General features: G+C 41.7%; 1 protein-coding gene across 5 annotated transcripts in view; it reads left to right on the forward strand.

The window, feature by feature from the left end:
• The window catches only part of UST (uronyl 2-sulfotransferase), a 344,421-nt gene that overhangs the window by 149,609 nt on the left and 175,150 nt on the right, over nucleotides 1-19,662 (forward strand). For all 5 annotated transcript variants that reach the window (XR_005291969.2, XM_043511168.1, XM_038395942.2 and 2 more), the window contains exon 5: nucleotides 19,142-19,295. Coding sequence is in view for 4 of the 5 variants with exons in the window: in XM_043511168.1 (XP_043367103.1) it covers nucleotides 19,142-19,295 (154 nt within the window). In the remaining variant the exon portion in view is untranslated. The remainder of the gene's footprint in view (nucleotides 1-19,141; nucleotides 19,296-19,662) is intronic.

The following is a 19,662-nucleotide window of genomic DNA, read 5'->3' on the forward strand; positions in this document are numbered from 1 at the left end:
AGATATCACTTTTCATAGCAGACTTACTCAGTCCTAGCAAGCTGGGGGACAAATTAAGTGTTGGATGGAGAGGTGGATAGGGAGGCAGTGGGGGCCGGGGTGGTAGGATGGTTGGTTAAGGGGCCAAGGGTAGCAGTGGTGGCCAGGGGTGATAAGGGGGGTGGGGTGAGCCCAAAGCCCAAAGTTTGGGGGATGAAGCCCACTGCTGTGCAGCCAGAGTCCAAAGCCCCACTGTCAGAGCCCCTGGCTAGAGCCTGCCGCCCACCACACCAGGGCTGAAGCCGGAAGGCTGAGCTACGTTTGTGGCTCAAGAGCGGGGCAGGGCCCAACCCCTCCATGCTGCCCCCTCCACCTCCCCATCACCACCCAGGAGGCTGTGGCCGCAAGAAAAGCCCCTGGTGGCTGCATGTGGCCACATTTGAGAAGCAATGTTCTACGCTGACCTCCTGTAGCTGGTTTGGAGGTAAGAGCCCAGTGTGCCTATTCTGTATCAAAACAAAAATCTACTGGCAGATCCAATAGCTTAGTTACTTGGTAGTTAGAGGGTTTACCTTTCTTTCTCTTCTCTCAGGGACACCCACAATCCTGATGTTGTTTCATTGTGAATGGTTTTCTAGATCAATTAGCTTGGTGTTAATAATCTTGATATCATTATAGTTCTTCATAACCTGTAATTTGTTCTCTTTGAAATCCTCTTCCACTTCAGAAATTCTGTGTTCTGCTTCACCCATCTGTCTGGATAGAGCTTCTAGTGCACTCTGAAGCTCAGTCACGGTGGTCTGTAGGTTGGAAACTGTAGATTTAATTTCAGCAGTCTCTGCAGCCACCTTTTGTTGTACAGCCATCAGCTGCGGTCTGTCAGGCTCAGGAACCATTTTGTTTGTAAAAGGCAGATCTCCTCTCTCTTTTTGATGCTTTTGGGTTGCAGGAGGAAGATACAGAGCTAGAGGGAAGAGGGCATGTTGGGAGTTTCAGTTGTCAGGCGCAATATTTTGGCGGGTTGGAAGGTGGGGCTTAGGGAAAAATGTTGGGGATTCCCCGTGGGCCACCTCACAGCTCAAGCAATCTACATCCAGCTTGGTTGCAGTGCCCTCTGGGGTACCAGATTCCTGATGTGGAGTTTGTGAAATAGCGTTCCTGCATGTACTTGGCACTTATGGCTGTAGACATGAGTATAGGACACAAGTATGAAATATTGAGCCAGAATTTTATATGAACTTTTAGGAAATAAAAATGAGTTTGCAATGTTTGAAAGTTCCCATATGCTGCCACTATTGCATTTTCGATGTCTCAATACCCTAAGACTTAAAAATGATTCTTTTATTGTAAGTGTTTTATTCCACATTGGATTCCTTTAAAAAATATTTTCTTTTTAAATAAGACATTCCCCACAATGCACACTTGCTTCTTCACTCTGCTCTCTCTACCAAAATACAAGAGCAGGCAAGTAGGATGCCTGAGGAACAGTGAAGGGAACCTGCTTGTGATTATGCCGACTTCTAGAGAAGGATATTTCAAAGACAGTACAAAGCACTATATGAGGGGGGCAGAATGGGAGATGATCCAAGTGACTGTTTTCCCCCATACCTCCCACTGCTCATCTACTCTAACAGTGTGGTACATCCTCTCCACACAGATATGAGTGCTGCTTCTGTTGTATTCACATAAGATTAATCTATTCTCCATGTTTTTCTTTTCAGTTCTTTCTGGATAATTGTATGTTGCTGCTACTGTTGTAAAACTGAAACATGTAGGTTTCCTTTTATCCAAAGTGACAAAGGCAACTGGACCCAGGGTACAGCTGTGTCCTGGCAGATCCTCAAGCCAGCCAGTGAGCTCAGCTGTGTGCTGGCCAGCTTCTACAGCAGGGGTCTCAGGCCCATGGAGTTGTTTGCTGCGGCCTGCCAAGCTCCCCCCGCGCACCTCCCCCCCAGTAATTTCCTGCGGCCGCCAAGCTCCCCTCCCCTCCCCCAGCGCGCCACATCTCCGCTCCTCTTCCTACCTCCAGGCACTTCCTGCTGCCAAACAGCTGTTTGGTGACGCTTAGCACTTTCCAGGAGGGCGGGGGAGGAGCAGGAAGCTGCACTGTCAGGGGAGGAGGTGGAGAAGAGGCAAGGCAGGGGTGGGGATTTGGGGAAAGAGTTGGAATAGGGGCAGGGAGGGGTGGAGTTGGGGTGGGGACTTTGGGGAAGGGGTTAGAATGGGGGCGGGGAAGGGGTGGGAAGAAGCGGGGCCTCATGGAAGGGGTGGAGCTGGGGCAGCGGGGGGGGGGTGTCAGTGATGCTGCCCTTGGGCCAATGTACTAGTCCTCATATGGCCCTTGTGGTGACTTGAGTTTGAGATCCCTGTTCTACAGTCACACAGGCTCAGATATGTGTGGGCCTGGGTGCTAACTAGGTGGGTTGTGGCTTATCCAGCCCCACCCAGGGCTCTGCCCTGCAGTGATGTACAGGAGGCCAGACTACATGATCTAAGGGTCCCTTCGGGCTTTAACCCTGGAATCTGTGAATTAGACTTTACAATTCCCAGTGAAGTAGGTAAGCACATTCCCATTTTAGAGAGGCAAACAGAGGTTAAGAAACTTGCCCAAAGTCACGCAGGAAGCCTGTGGAAGAACTGGGATGAGAACCCAGATTTTCTGATGTCCAAGCCTGTGTTTTAGCCATCCTTTTAAATGTATTTATATGCAAAATGGGAGTACTGAGAGTACCCTAGGAGCTGCTCTAGCTTATGGCATCCTATATCACCCCTTGTGGGCCATTGGAGCACTCCAGAATAGCTTGATCACAGTGTGCTCTGACCACTCCTCATCCCACTCATGAGCTTTGTATCATCCCCCAGTACTGCGAGGTGTGAGGGCATAAGATGGTTCCACCAGCCTTAGGCCACCAAGGGGAGTTCCATATGCTGTAGAAATTCTCTGGGGGGCCAGTTTTGCTGCTGTGGAACTGAAAATCATTTGAAATTATATTAATAGAAACATAAGAATTGCCATATTGGGCCAGACCCAAGGTCCATCTAGTCCAGTATCATGTCTCTGACATTAGTCAGTACCAGATGTTTGAGGCCCATGTGAGAACCCCACGGTAAACAGATGTGGGATAACTTGTCTCCTATGTACATCTCGTCCTGATCTCTGATAGTTAGAGATTGGCTGAAGCATAAAGTTAATACCACTTTCAAAGTTGTTGTCTTTGGTCATAACTCTGGATATTCTTGATATCTGTATAAAGGTTGGAGTGTGAAGGAGATTGTCCTCCTTTGTTTGTTTACAAACAGGGTCTTTTCTTTCAATACAAGTTGGGAGAGAGCACACACAACCATGGGAATGGCTTTCACTTTACTAAGCAAAGTGTCTTGCTCTAATTCATAATTCCTATCAGCATTATGTGATTACACTTCCTTTACACATCTTTAAAGTCCAGGCATTAAACATGTTTATAGTTTTAAAAGGTGACTAAATCCAAGCTGGGGGGGAAGGGGAAGGTAAATGTGAATCCTCTGAAGTCCGTTTATATTGATGTGTTTTGTCATCTGTACTATGCACATTACTGACTACTCATCATTCCTGTTTTCATTTTGTTAGTTTGTTTGTTCATCTTCTAAAAGAACGAAAACCTTCAAACAAAAAACAATCTTTCAGTTTAAAAACCACTGACCTTAATTTCTTCCAGCCTGGGGCAGAAACCTGGAAAGGGCCCTTTTGTTCTGTTCTGGTTTTTTTTTTTTCTTAGCACACCACACCATGGCCAGTCTTGGCAGAAATAGCTAGTGTTCAATTAAAAAATGTCTAAAAACTTGCCTCAGGGTACAAGAATGTTTCAGGTCAGGATTGTTAGAGGATAGTGCAGGAACTTGGAAGGAACATGTTTATAACTGCCATGCAAAATGCTTTCCCAATATCTTATCAGATCAAAGGACCAAAATACAGCAAGGATACAAATATTTTCTTGTTTAAACCTCAGTTAATTTCTCAAATATAATACATATAAAATTTGCTTTATGCCACTTTCTAACTCCAATCTCAATGTCTGGATTATTTCTCCAGTGGCTCAAGGCAGGGGAGAAAATTAACTGTAACCATTAAAACAAAGCCAAAAAAGTCATTACATAATTTAAATAACTTGCAGTTCTAATACACGTTGCAATTTAAAAACAGATATATATAAAGCATGAGTTTAAAAGTTTATTTGACAGTGTTCTAGGAAGCTGTCACTGACAAATGGGAGGAAAGGGAGGGTGTCTTAAATTACTGGACCTGCTTCAGTGAGGTCCTTAAACACATGCCTAACTTTAAGCATGTGAGTACTCCCATTGAAGTCAAGGGGCTGTTCATGTGCTTAAAGTCAAGTATGCACTTAAGTCCCTTTCAAACTTGAGACTGTAATTTCTACAAAATATCTTTTAATTAAAAAAAAATCGCCCTTCTGGTTGGGAAGGTAACCACCCAATGTAAAAAGGTGCGCAGTGCTGTCTTCCTGAGTGTTCAGACAATTCAAATACTGATAGATTACGCAAGCAGCAGTAGAATGAAAAGGGCAAAACCCTCTGGTCATTTTTTTCATTTCAGAACCATGAAACTGACCAAAATTAAGTCAATTTCACCCATTGCTGTTTGGGAAGATTCTGAGAGGCAGCAAAGGAAAGTGCACAGAAAGGTGGTGGTAAAACAGGGAAAAGAATCTAGATCTCCTGGCTAGCAGGCCTGTGTGTTAGCCTTCCTTCCAAGCGCATTATGTGATAAATAGGAGTCACTGAAAGTACCTCTTAGTTCAACTATTTACAGAGGATGAAACCCCACCCCCTTAAAAAAAATAGCAACAAACCACAAACCCTGCATCTAGGTTGAGAAGTGGAGATCCCTCTTCCTCCAACAGCAGCCTGGAAGCTCAATAATAGAGTAGTGGAGACAACTTGCTCCTCACTGTTACCCGCCTCCTAGAAATCAGGAGGCCACAGAGTAAGGCAGACAGAAAAATAAGTCTTTGATAGAGGGAAGGTTTCAAAGGTATAATGCCTACCATCTGAGACTGATGTGAAACACAGATGACTGGAGAAGGGCTAAGATCACCACCGTGGTGGGAATCCTTGACGCTTCCCAGGAAAAGGAATTGGCTTCTACCAGGGAACAGCTCTTGCATCCCCCTAATTCTCTGTATTGGCTTATTAGGTATTGGTCACGTGTTTTTCAAATTCTGAGACCGAACACATTTAGTTTTCCCAACATATTTTGACTCTCTCACTTTTGCTTTCCTGGAGATTGCAGAGTTTTTACAATGTCAGATCAAATTACGGGAACCATATGGCTTAGAAAGTGCTGGCTGGGCTGTTCTGTAGAGACGGATATAGCTAATGAGTATCATTTTGAATGAACAGTTCAACCTGGAACACTTTTACAATAATGTACCCTTTATAGTGCACATTTAATACCTTTTTGGTAACATACCAAATATACATACAATGGGGACAAGTATTAGAATCCGAGTATAATACTTAGTACTTCACATCCTGAAAATGTAGAAAATCTGCAGATTGATAAACATTACGGCTAGGGAAAGTGGAGAAAACTTTCTGACACTGCTTCACTACTCAATATAATCCTGCACATAGTCATTCTAACTAAGACTAGAAATCTAAACCATTAATGCCTATTTTAATTTACACTATCAATCCTTACTAAGAAAATACAACCCCAAAATAAGCAAAACAGCCATCACAAACTATAAAGACAAGTCACTTATGTGCCTTATAAGACCCCTACATATTATGTAACTACTGTTTAAATCAGCAGCAGGGCCAGGAGCTACAGGGAGAGCAGCAACATCTGCTGCCATCACATGGTGGAAGGAGCTGGGGCTCAGTGATGAGATGGTTTGTAGTGAGAGGGGATGGATGCTGCCTGGAGCAATCGGGGGCCCTGGTGCTGCCATTCCATGGGGAGGGGAGAGTGTCTCCCAACTACAGGAGGTCCCATTGCCCAGGCTCAGCACTTCACTGGCAGATCCCAGGCTCTGACATTCCACTCTGGAGAAGTGCCTTTATCCCAGTGGAAAGTGAGGGGGGGGGGCTGCTCAGCGCCCTGGTCAGCTGTGTGGCAGAGATCAGTTGAAGCCTACTTGTGTTCTGTCACTACTACTTCACCTCTAGCAACAAGTGAAGGAGGAGAGAGAGGAAGGGGGATCAGAGGCCAGAGGGATGTCAGAGGAGCTGGGGGTCTGGGATCTGGCAAGCTGGGGGCAGAGGGACTGGGGAGTGGGGGGGTTCAGGAGAAAAGAGGGCAAAGAATGAGAGCTGTCACTACTGGGGACCCAAGGGATGAAACGGGCAAAACCTAGCCCTGTCCTTTCTAGGAGCTGTGTGCTGGGGCGAGGATGCCAGCACAGGGGCTGGCTAAGGCATACCCTGGCACCTCAGTCTGCACTGCCTCCGGGACCATCCACATTGCCCCTGCCAGCCTTTGGAAGCAGGCTGCCTTCCCCATGGAACCCCCCAGCATTGCAACAAGCCTGGATAGAGCCTCCCACAAATGTAAAGGCAGCATTATCCACACACTCTGTGGGTGAGCAATGCGCTTTGGCAGAGCAGGGGATTGCAGGCTGGGGTTAGCTCCAAAGTAGCCCAAGTGAGCGTCGATGCCCACAGCCTGCAATCCCTTGCTCTGCCAAAGCTCATTGCTCACCCACAGAGTGTGACTACCGACGTACCGGTGTGCTCGGCTCTGCTGCTGAGTGGAGCGAGGAGCAGGCAGGCTGCACTACGGACTGAGCATTGTGATAGTGAATCCTGCTGAAATGAGCAGAGCACTTTGGTCATTGCCCATCCACCATAAGTTGGGGCCCACCCAATTTTTCACTCCTAGTTACACCACTCTATCACAGACCATTACATTTCACCAAGTTACCCATGTATTGAGCCCAATAACTGTGTCTAACTAAAGCACATCTTCCATAAAGGGCATCATCCAGTCTTGATTTGAAGACCTCAAAAGATGGGGAATCCACCACTCCCCTTGGAAGTTTGTTCTAATGGTTAATCACCATCGCTGGTAAGGGTGTTGCCTGATTTCTCATTTGAATTTGTCTGGCTTCAGCTTCCAGCCTGTGCTTCTTGTTAAGTCTTCCTCTGCTAAATTAAAGAGCCTTTTATTTTCTGCCTGTGAAGGTACTTAGACACTGTACGCATGCACTCAGTCTTCTTTGAGTCTCTCATGGTAAGACATTTTCTCCAGCGCTCAAATTATTTTTGTGGCTCTTTTCTGCATCCCTTTTTCCAACATCTTTTTTAAAATGTGGACATTAGAACTGTATGCAGTATGCCACTCTTGGTTTCACCTATGCCCTACTGAGGGGTAAAATCACCTCCCTTCTCCTACTCACTAGTCCTGTGTTTATACATCCAAGGACTGCAAGAGTTCTTTTTGCCACAGCATTGCACTGGGAGCTCATGTTGACTTGCTCGTCCACAATGACCATTCAGTTCTTTGCAGAGTCACAGCATTGCTGGGTACAGTCCCCTACTTTGTGTAATTATGACCTGCATTCCTTGTTTCTACATGTATTTGGCTGCACTATATGTGTAGTGTGTGTTTTAAAAAAAATTTTTTTTTGAACTTTTATAGTGCCTTAAAACCAGGTATTTGAAAGTGGTGGTGGTATTGGTTATTGTCATCACTTTTTTCATAGAAAATTGACTGATAAATGTAACACTTTTTTGAAGATATTTTTGCCACTTCTATTATGTACATGTATTCTCAGATTGCTGCCTGGAATGTGCTGAGAGCTTTCAACTCTTATTGAATAAAGGTCCCTTAATTGATTTTTACTGCAATTGCATTGGATTAAAACATTTTTCTCCTGTATTTCCAAAGAAAAATTCTCATGCTCACATACTAATAAGAACATGTTTTTCTGCCACATGTAAAGATATGACAAAAGCTGTTGTTAATAATCTAGGCTCTGTTCCTGCAGTGAACTCCACATAAGCAGACCCATCCACCTCTGCAGAACTCCAATGAATTCAGCAGGGCTCTAGGGAAGATAGAAATCTGCCCTTCTGGGGCTCATTGCAGGATTGGGCCCATATCTAACTTTTTTCCTCCTCAAATTAAAGTCCCTGTTCAATACTAGTGTTGAATATATTCCTTAACTGTACATTGCTTTTCCTTTTTAAGATTTTTTTTTCTATTTAAGGACTTTCCTCTGTGTGTAAAGTAACATTTTTCTACAATAGCAGCTGCAATATGAAATAGGGTCCAATTTAATATTTCCAAAAATGCATATACTTCAAGGTAACAAAGATATAAATACCTGTAATTTTGTTACAACTGAAAACATTAAGGATAAATTGATTGAGTATTGTGGTTACTGGAAGAAGTGCTGAATGTTTTGTGCGGCTGGAATAACACATAACACAAAATGCTTATTCCAGAGGAGCTGAATGAGGAGGAAGAGTTCTTTGTACTTGATCATAAATGTCACTTAGTATCAGTCACTTAATGTGAGGGATTGCTAACCAAACTTAAGCAGGAAGAAGCTTCAACTGTGCATGTAGAACCCTTTTTGGACTCTAAAAACAATCAACTAAATCAGCCTGGGCAGCTACTTAAGCCACGTTGTGTATGTCCCAAATATTACAAATTTCAGAGTAGCAGAAAAAGCATTTTCCATGAGGCATGTGAAAGGTAGCAGAGTCAAGGCCTTCTTGCTATGATGTAGGTCAAGCTTTTAATATGAGTTGCATCATGCTACTCATCACCTGTCCAGAGCTAGTAGAGCATTTGGTCCTGTCACCAGCATACACAATGGGTGTTGCTGCATCTTTGGACCACAGACAGCAGATCCTGGCTCAGGTGGAGTTGGAGGCGGACCTTGCCTCACCCTGATATTGTGTAACAGAACATTACAGAGGAATGTGGTACACTTTGGTTCAAAGGCCTGTCTCTGCCAATGACGGGCAAGAGGCAATTATTGGTGTAAAGATTGGCTGACTGAGTTCATAAGACCTAGAACCATTAAAAAGACCACTTGCATAGAAAGATGCTTTTTCATGTTTATTACAGCGGTGAACTCTTCACTTTCTGAAGCAGTCACAATCCACTTGCGAGCAACCATTTTTGGTATAAAAAAAAAGCCGACAAAATTATATAGCATACTTTTTCAAATAAGAAAGAGTAAATTTAATTATAAGCTTAGGTTCTTAATATTTCTGTTTCAGTTCATTCCAGCTACTTGTCTTAATCCAGTGTGAACAAATGTACATCATTAAGATTTAAGAATTCATTCTTTCTTCATTAGAATGCTGTGGCTTGAGTGCTGATCTGTTTTTCATTTCTTACTACATAACAGGAATCAGCAGTGACTTTGGAAAATTACTTTGGTTTTCATTTACATACCACAAGTCCCCCTCCTTGTGATTTCCCCATTTTTGTTTGTTTGTTTGAATATAGTTCCTGGTACCAACATAAGTAAATTTTTGTCTGTTTCCATCATTCCTCAAATATACCATTGTGTGTGTTTTATTTTTGAAAAAGTATTTCTCAGTAACAAACATTCTTTAACTGTTATGCTATTTTCTTAAAAACAGGCACTGCAGCTAACACATTTATTTATGTATTAAATTATCTAGAGAGGCAGGCACTATAAGATACAGTACTGCTAGTAAGTTTGAACAGTTTACCTCCACTCAAAAGTAAATTCTGAATTACTGGTAGAAATAAAGCATGCTCTCTGGTGCTTTATATAAAAATATAAAAGCAAAATTCAGTTCAGATTAGTCCATAACTCTGATTTCCAAATAGTGCCCATTTTCATTAGTGAAGTAATTTTGTTTCCATACTTATATCCTTCAAAAAAAGTCAAATATTGACCCTTTCCTCAAATTGTAGTTCTGTTACAACTGGTGCTAACCCTTGAAGCTAAAAACATAGAGCAGTTTCACAGTGGTGTCAGAATACCTCCTCACCCCCGCCTTTTTGATTGAACAGCTTTCTTTCTCCAACTCAGAAGCAGTTCAAGAGTTCAATTTTTAAAAATGGTTTGACATTCCCAGAGTATCCCTGAACAATAATATTATAGTAATACCTGGAACAATAGTTAACGTTGCTGAGGCAGGGTTTCTATTCTAAACCCTGTTTTCAGTTACTCATAACAGATTAAAAATGTGGCCATTTAGGATGAAATTTTCTAGCCCTGGTCTCTACGTTAGACAACATTTATTTTCTACTTTTGGGAGGAAGTATTAAACACTTAAGCCTGTGTTTTAGTTTGAGTAACGTTTCAGAAAATTACAGTTTCTGCATTATAAGTAATTAGTGCAACCTTTTAATGAACAGTTATGCATCTGAAATGGCTGAGAACATAGAAAGTTAAAATTCAATGAAGAGATTCCCTTAATTGAAGAGAAGTGCCTTTGATCTGTTCAAAACTGATTGAGATTTAGCTGGTTTAAGAAGCTTTGAAAGTTGCACTTTGCACACACAATGTAAATATATCACTTAATCAGTGATGTGTTTGAACCCTCACACACTGATGTTGGGAAGGGAAGTAGTCTGTGCTGTGCATGTGTGTGCTGCTGATGTGACTGTGTACTGAATGCACACATCTGCCAAGATGCAGAGTAAAGTGTATGTTGAATGAACCAGGCTTTAGTGCATAGTAAAGAGTGAGAGTATAACAGCCCTAATTCATTCACTGCTCATTGGCTAGCACAGTTCAGTTGCAGGAGCACTTGGATGCACACCTGGGGCGGTGTGCATAAATCCAGATTTATGGATTTTTTTTCTTAAGACAACTTCCTCCTTAGGAAATGCCATTAAAAACTATGTTAAGAGAAAAGATAAGACTGCATGGTAAAACCCTTAAGTCAGGAAATGTCAAAGTTGAATGCACGAGCTTAAAACTATAGCTTTTATATATAGTCATTATACACATTGTGAGACATTTTCTATCACCTTGCAAGGTCCACCTTGTAGAGTACACACTGACTGAATGGCCACCAGGTGCTCTTACCTTTTTTTTTTTTTTTTTCTTCTCTTTTCCCCTTTTGAACTCAACCTCTTAATGACAGTAACCATCACTTAATGGAAGATTCAGCACAACTACTGTGTGCTCTTTGGCCTTTCAGTATTCTGGGGCATTTTTGAAAAACAGTGTGGAATAAGACAGTCTGAAGGGGGTTCCACTCACCACAGGTGCACCTCCTTGTGGCTGGGACTGGGAATTAGCTTTTGCCCCATCTAGCACCCCTTTCTTTTGGTTGTTCAAGCCGTGGCCTCTCAGGCTGTGACCAAGAGTACTCCTTCTTTGTGACTCAGTCCTCTGGCCAGGTCAATATACAATCTCCCCCCTCTTCTAGGGTTATTAAGTCCTCCTAGACATGCTGTCCGTATGCTGTCACAGGTAGTCTTCTATTCCAATTCCAGGTCCTGTACAACTTTGCCAGTGGCTGGAAGGGGATCCCAGATCCACCTATTAGTCTGGTTCAAGCCCGGGGACCCTATGACTAGCAACCTAGGTCTGCTCAGTCTCGGTACCGGTTGTTGTTTCCCTCGACTCTTACTCCATCTCTATCTCCTTACCTATCTCTGGGTTTATCTCCAGAGATTCAACTGCTCCCCAAGACTACTTCATTCCTCTAGGCCTCTTGTAAGATTCCCTAGTCCAGAGCAGAACCCTAAGACTTATCCTACCCAAGTATCTCTTCTTCGTCCATGGCCAATTCCCCCTTCTTTTAGGAAATGACTGGAGATATCTTCTCTGCAACCCCTTCTTGCTTCCTGACTGTATACTCCTCTCCCATTAGGCTTTATCAATCCCTGGTTCTGCTCCAGCTGCAGCATATAAAGTTAATTGGCTCCTTGTGGCCCACATTAACCCTTCTGTGGGCTGAACACCCCCATCAGAGGCAGCATAGAGCATTCTATCAGATTATTGTAACCTTGGTTTCCCAGTGCTATCATAAATGTGCTTCAGATACGTCAAAAAGTTATAAAGTTACAACTGTTTATAGTTTAAAGTTATAAAGGCTAAAGTTACATTAAGGACAGTTTGTTGATTAAAGGGACATTGTTAACCTGAAATCTAGTCAGTTGCGTAAAATGGATTAAAAGTTGTCAGGTGTCACTTCTGAACTACCTACCATTTTTGTGTAGTTTTTATATCCACATTGGTTTTTATTTTTAATTTCTTCCTCTCCTCTTCTGCTGCATGACCCACGCAAACAGGAAAAAAGAATTGACTATGGCAGGGAAGCAGTGAAATTGGTTGTACACAGAGTGATGTGAGATGCACAAAGCAAGCAGACTAGAGAAATATATTCTGCTCTAATCTTTCATTTATAATTGCCTTAGACATAACAGTAGAAGGGAAAATATATATATGAAGCACACTGGATCTTGGGCTATAACAGCAGGGGGACAACTACAAGTTGTGGGCTACAAACTGTGGCATCTGGGGAGAACTCCCTGGCTCCTGCCTGGATGTACCCTCTGCCCCCCACGGCAGGAGATCTCAGCACTGACAGAGCTGGGAGTATGTAGCAGACAAGCAGAGAGAAGGCTGCTGGACTATAATCCTGTTCTATGTTCTTTACAGAATAAAGCCTTGTTCCTGGGGGTTTGTCTGAGCGGGTCTGGTCTGAGGTGAACACACACCACAAAGTACATAAAGGAGCCTCAGGCCCAGTTTCCCAAAGTTATGTAAAAAGTCACAAGGCAGGCTTCCCCTATCTTGAACAACCTCATACTGGGCCAGTGAACAGGAAAGGGGGTTACATATATATTTTGATGGGAGTGTGATTTGTTGTTAAGTTGATCTTGTCCCCTTGAAATGAGTCTCAGATAAACAGTCAGTCAGTTCACAGGTTTGCAAGCTGTGGTCCATGCAGCACTTGCATGGCAGTGGTTCTCAAAGCTGGTCCACCACTTGTTCAGGGAAAGCCCCTGGTGGGCCAGGCCGGTTTGTTTACCTACCATGTCCGCAGGTTTGGCTGATCGTGGCTCCCACTGGCCACAGTTCGCTGCTTCAGGCCAATGGGGGCTGCAGGAAAGGCAGCCAGCACATCCCTCGGCCTGCACTGCTTCCCGCAGACCCCATTGGCTTGGAGCGGCGAACCACGGACAGTGGGAGCCGCGATCGGCCAAACCTGCGGATGTGGCAGGTAAACAAACCAGCCCAGCCCGCCAGGGGCTTTCTCTGAACAAGCGGCTGCTTGCCACAGAGATGTTATGCAGTTACAAATGGGAGGGGATAGTAGTGTCTAGAAGACAATAGTAATAGTAATTCATTTGATTTGATATTTGCTATACTATTATGGTGTCCTGAGCACTATACAAGGCACAGATGAAATCCTGTTCTGTGCCTAAGGCACATACAGTCAAAGGGCTTGTCTATATAGTGCATTAGTGTGTACTAATGCACTAAGTGGGGTGTAAATTCTAGTGCTCACTAGCATGTTGCACACTAACTGATCCATGTGGACCCTGCTGGCACGCCCTGTAGCGGCAGTCAAAAAAGCAAACAATGTTGGGAATCATTAGAAAAGGGATAGATAATAAGACAGAAAATATCATTGCCTCTATTATAAATCCATGGTACACCCACATCTTGGGGTTACCAGATCTGCATGCAGTCTTCATCTCAAAAAAAGATATATTGGAAAAGGTATAGAAAAGAGCAACAAAAATCATTACCAGTATGGAACAGCTTCCATATGAGGAGAGAGTAATAAGATTGTGACTTTTCAGCTTCGAAAAGAGACGACTAAGGGGGAATATGATAGAGGTCTATATAATCATGATTGGTATAGAGAAAGTAAATGAAGTGTTGTTTACTCCTTCTCTTAACACAACAACTAGGGGTCACCAAATGAAATTAAGGGGCAGCAGGTTTAAAACAAACAAAGTATTTTTGCACACAACGCACAGTCGGCCTGTGGAACTCCTTGCCAGAGGATGTTGTGAAGCTCAAGACTGTAACAAAGTTCAAAAAAGAACTAGGTAAGTTCATGGAGGATAGCCAAGATGGGATGGTGTCCCTAGCCTCTGTTTGTCAGATGCTTGGAATGGCAACAGAGGATGGATCAGGCAACAGAGGATGGATCACTTAATGATTAGCTGTTCTGTTAATTCCTTCTGGGGCACCTGGCATTTGCCATGGTCGGAAAACAGAATATTGGGCAAGATGGACCATTGGTCTGACCCATTATGGCCGTTCTTATGAAAGGTCTGTGGTGCATGTTGTAATGTAGTCCCATTTCAAACTGTACTACATCACTGTGCACTCTGAACGTTTTACTACACACCAACTGGGTCCACATGGTCCAATCAGTGTGCAACATGCTAGTGTGCACTAGAACTTACATCCCAGCTGGTACACACTGATGCACCATAAAGACAAGTGCTAAGAGGGAGGGTGACTTCCAATGCTTTTTAATGTGATCTGCTGACTGTTTGGTAGACTAGGCAATTTACAGAGGAATCACTATTTTATGATGATATTTCCCAAAGTTGTAACTCCAGAAAATGGTATTTCTGGAACTGATAACAGAGCTCCAGAAATTTGAGTTAATGAGTATAGTGTTGCCAACTCTTGTAAGCCTTGCACTGTTTGATGCCATTTTTCTGAAAGCCCCAACTTATGGAAGCCTTGTGAGTGGGGTGGGAAACTCAGCTTTCATTAAAGAAAAGCCTGAAAAAGTGATTCAAGTGTAGCCTAAATGCTCAAAAGCTACAAGGCAAATAAAAAGTACCCAATTTAAAAAAATATACTCATGATATTGGTGGGCCTGACTTGTGATTTTGAATACTTGGGTTGGCAGTACTGTGGGTGGAGAAACACTAGTCTGAGGATTGTGTTAAATAAATTACTCATTGCGGCACCTCATCTTTGGGAAGGTCCTCATGAGCCTGCTCACCTCTGGTATTTTGGATAGAAAGCAGGTTTACTTTGCCAGAGATAGATATTGATACTTGATATTTCCATGCCCTCCTATTTCTATTTCTGTAAATCAGACTTCCCCTTCAGAAGATTTGTTTTGATGTAATTTAGTTTTTTGAAAAATTGAAGCACTTACCTGTTGTCATTGTCATTTAAGTTAACAGTGTCTTTGTGCAGTCCTCTTGTGAAGCCCTGCTCCGTCTGGTAACGTGAAATGGCACAGTGGTCCCATGATAATGCTACAATTTAATTAAATGTGCAATGTTTCCTGAACAATTTTGCTATAAGAGTTATTGATTTTTGGTCACACACAGCTGTAAAAAAAGAGGTTGTCATCTCTTTTTAAGGAGAGTTATGTGTGCTGATATAGACTGGTAGTGCATGACTGTCAGAACTCCATTACAATATAACTAACTTTAGCTTTAAACATATTAATTTATGTACAGAAACTTTTTAAATTAAAAGATTAAGATGTAGCAAAAGTTCTTGTATTGTTGTGAGCTGGCAAACTTATTTCCCTTAAGGAAGGCAGTTTTCCTGAAGAGATGAGTAAACCTGATTCTTTCTGTGTATATTTTAGCTACTGAGCTGGAATACAAAAACTTCTTGAATTTCAATGGCTAGTTCCCCCAAGTTCTAGTCTCTCCTAGAAACAAATGTAATTAAAGTATATAACAGCTGAGAGAACCTCTCTACCTTATTGGTAAAGGAGCTGTCCTCCATTTGAAAATGAAACAAATCAACCACCAGTGTTGTTTTTGTAATTCTTTCATTGCTGTTGTAATTTAAATGGGATCTGCTAGCAGATTTCAGCAGAGCTTTCATTCAAATAAATAGGAAAATTTGGAACGCACTGGAGACTCCCTTTCCAAAGAAAATTTGCAGCACTTGGCACATCATTCAACCTTCTAAATTAATTGTAAAATGTTAACTACTTTTTTTCTCTAAGAACAAGTAGATGTACTATTGATGAGTATAAGTATCATGGATTCCCCAAAATCCAATGGTTATCTTGATGACTATTCATAAATCATTGCTGTAAACGCAACAGTTAAAACTATAATATAATATGTAATTAAACCTAAAATAACTGGGTTACTACCAGGAATACCATATACCACATTAATCAGTTAGGATTAGAAGTTAAGTATAGAAATAGAGGGGCAGAACCCCAGTTTCACTGACTTCAGAGGACAATTTACACCAGCTGAGGCTCTGCCCCAGATTGTTGTAAAGTTATTGCAGCTGAGCCCTACAATGTAGTTAGAATGATCAGGTGCCCTGCATATTTATAGTCCAATCCTAACACCATGGAGGGAAATGGCAAAACTCCACTCACTCAGTCTGAGGAAGATGTGGCTCAGTATTACTGTTTGTTGTGTGCTTCTCAATACATGTACTTTATGCATGAATAATATATATGATATGATATATAATCAGAGCAAAACAATTCAGGGTGTATGGGTACAGCTGAGGAGTATTGTTCATATGATTGTTTATATTATTAGCAAAAGGTCTTCACACTGAAAACTTAAATAGGAATATAGGACTGAAAGAGACTTCCTGGGTCGTTGAGTCCGGCCTCTGGTATCAGACAACCCTGTCATATAATCATGTTCAATAATTTATCAAGCCCCTTTTTAAAACTAGTCCGGTGGCTTGCTTCCATTACTCCTATTTGGAGGCCATTGCAAAACCTCAGTCCTCTGATGGTTAGAAAGCTTCAAATTTCAAGTTTAAATTTCTCCAGAGCCAGTTTATGCCCATTTGTTCTTGTGACAACATTGTCCTTCAGTTAAATAGCTCTTTTCCCTCCATGGTGTCTCCCCCCCCCGCCCCCAGTGTATTTATCCAGGGCAACCATAGCCCCTCTCAGCCTTTGTTTTGCTGCCAAACAAATAAGTCACTTTTAGACTCCTCTCCTACAATAGGCTATCCATTTTCCTGGTGAATCTATTAGTCCTTTGCACTTATCCTAGTTTGAATTCATCTTTCTTGAATAATATTTACTTTGATTTTATTGATGTTTATACTATATAGCATATATGTATAATTATATTGAGTTTACTGTGCTGATCTTTGTTGTTGCTGTTAATACCCTGAAGACCGTGTTTCCTGGCAGCATTAGGATACCTCATGTCAGGCAGATGTTGTTTACCATGGATGTTTGCATTCTGGAGCTGAACAGTTCAGATAATCGTGTAAACACAGCTTATAATATTTCAGACTCCAACCTTCTGTTAGAAAAAATGCATATCTGTACAAATGCCAAAACAGACTTAATTTTGAAAGAGGTCTAGACTCATAAAGTTCCCTAATCTGGAAGTAAGTAACATCCTGGTTTCTAAATCTGGAAGTTCAGTTTTTATGTTGTCTCTGCAATTACAAATTATAGCACTGAAGCTGCAAAAGCTGATCTCAGATATCAATCCAACTGCTCACATGCATAAAGTTAGCCATGTGTATAAGCACTTGCAGACTTTACTCACTGATCTGTGGGCACATAGAGAAGAAGATGGAGCAGACTGGGAGGTCCTATAGAATGAATATCAAGTACACGTTGCTGTACACATTTTTATTTCTTTCTTTTTTTTTTAACTAAAATTTACATTTTAAAAACTTTTTGCTGGTTCTGTATTATTTATAAAATGTTCTAACATTTCGTTCTCATGTCTTAATTTAGAAAATTAAGAGGTGCTTAAACATTAGTTTTATTTCCCTCTTGCTAAATGACAATTGCAATTTTCTCTCCTCTGATTAATTTTTTCCCCCTGAAGCTTTGAGTCCCAATTCAAAAAAGTATCCTTATTCACAAAATCATATTAAGCATGTGCTTATGTTCTATCAAACTCAATGGCACTTAAGCACCTGCTTAAGTGCTTTCATGAATCAACATGTCATTTTGTAAATTTTAAATACTAAAACATTCCCCCCATCCTTAGTTCAGGCAAGTTCCCAGTTGGGGCACCCTAGGAATACCTCTCTCCCAACATGCTCTATTCCCATTTTGCTGTCTTGAGGCTTTTGTAGCCTGCAATATCCCCTTTTCACTTCAGATATTTTAGTTGAAGGAGTAACATAAGCAACTTTCTTTCTCTCAGTATTGGGTTGGTGAGGTAAGCCTGTTCTCTCGAAGATGATTTCTTAAATTGAGAAATATGATTACTTTTCCAGCACACAAAAAACAAAAGATAGGGTAGAGAGCCAGCTGTCCTATCTTCCCCCCACATGAAATTAGGGGCGAGGGGAGATTGTAAACCATTGCCTCACCCCTGGGAGATAACAAAAGAGAGATCCCAGCATCTAGTGTAAGGGTGTTCTCGATATAGAGAGGAAGCCCTGGTTTATGGCTTCATCTGCAAGATCTGAGGGCTTAGGTTGCATTTTGGTTTTGTTTTAATGATGGTCCCAACTTTCTCTACCCCTTCCTTTTCCTTAAATCTCTATGTACTGGTGATTCATATTTTAAGTTCTTTGAGGCAGGGGTTGTCTCTTGATTGATTGATAGATATAGATAGATAGATATCTCACCATGCAAAGTTAAGGTGCTAAATAAATACTTAATAATAGCCATTAACGAAAATAAGGAAAAATATTTGTATAAGCCACAGCATATAAAAACAAGGAATTCCACCCAGCTCTGTGAAGCATGATTTTAGTTTTTTCACTTTTTCCAAGTGAATGTTGCTGCAACAAGATTGTGCATTGCAAGCTGGTAGCTGTCATCTCTCAGATCATGGCCTTTATTTTAAAGATGAAGGTGATTGCAGGGCCACCTTCTAGAACTCCAAGGGTTGCATTTTGCTTCCATTTCAGCCACCCCTGCCTTGTCATGATTTCCTAGATGGGAAATTAATACATGGACATATGAATCCAAAGAACCAGATTTAACTGCAGAAACTGAAAAATTCAAGGAGAGAGCCCAAGTAGAATAATAGTTGTCATAGTTGCTTTTCATAGTAGGGAGCGTTTCTCTGGATGAAATGTGTGTATCTTAATACAATACTGTAGTTACCTTCCAGCTTAAAGGGGCTTGATGCACTCTTAGAAGGAGCTGAGTCACTTTTACTGTTAAGGGCCTTCATACAACTTCTAATCTTCCAGCAGCTTTAAACTTGCATAGAGAACAACTTTTTAAAGCATTAGATTATGAGATGTGAATGTATGTCTGCAAACATCTAATGAGATCTACACATTTCTCCCACCAGGTTTGGAGGAGAACAGCCAGTGTACATCAATATTATTAGGGATCCCGTCAACCGATTTTTATCAAACTATTTTTTCCGTCGATTTGGAGACTGGAGAGGGGAGCAAAATCATATGATCCGCACCCCAAGTATGAGGCAAGAAGAAAGATATCTAGTAAGTTCTTTTAAATTAAAGGCTGTTAACAAAATACTTATTTGTTCACCATCCAAATAAATAATTACAAAAATTGAAACAGGATGTTTGGAAAGTTAGAAAATGAATTATCTTTAGGCTCCCTTCAGCCATTCCTGGTGTAGGGCTTCATGTTAAGTTGTATGGTCTTGATTTTAATCAGGCTGTATAGAGCATATGCTGCCTTGGTCAGGAATATAATTATCTGTCATGTTAGAGAAGGTGAATGAGTTAATATATTTTATTGGACCAACTTCTGTTGGTGAGAGACAAGTTTTTGCGTTTAAACAGAACTCTTCTGCATACAACAATGGAAGACGCCTAATTTGTCAAGATAACTGTGAGCCAG

Source organism: Dermochelys coriacea, chromosome 3 (genome assembly GCF_009764565.3).
Source record: "Dermochelys coriacea isolate rDerCor1 chromosome 3, rDerCor1.pri.v4, whole genome shotgun sequence".
Lineage (NCBI taxonomy): Eukaryota > Metazoa > Chordata > Testudines > Dermochelyidae > Dermochelys > Dermochelys coriacea.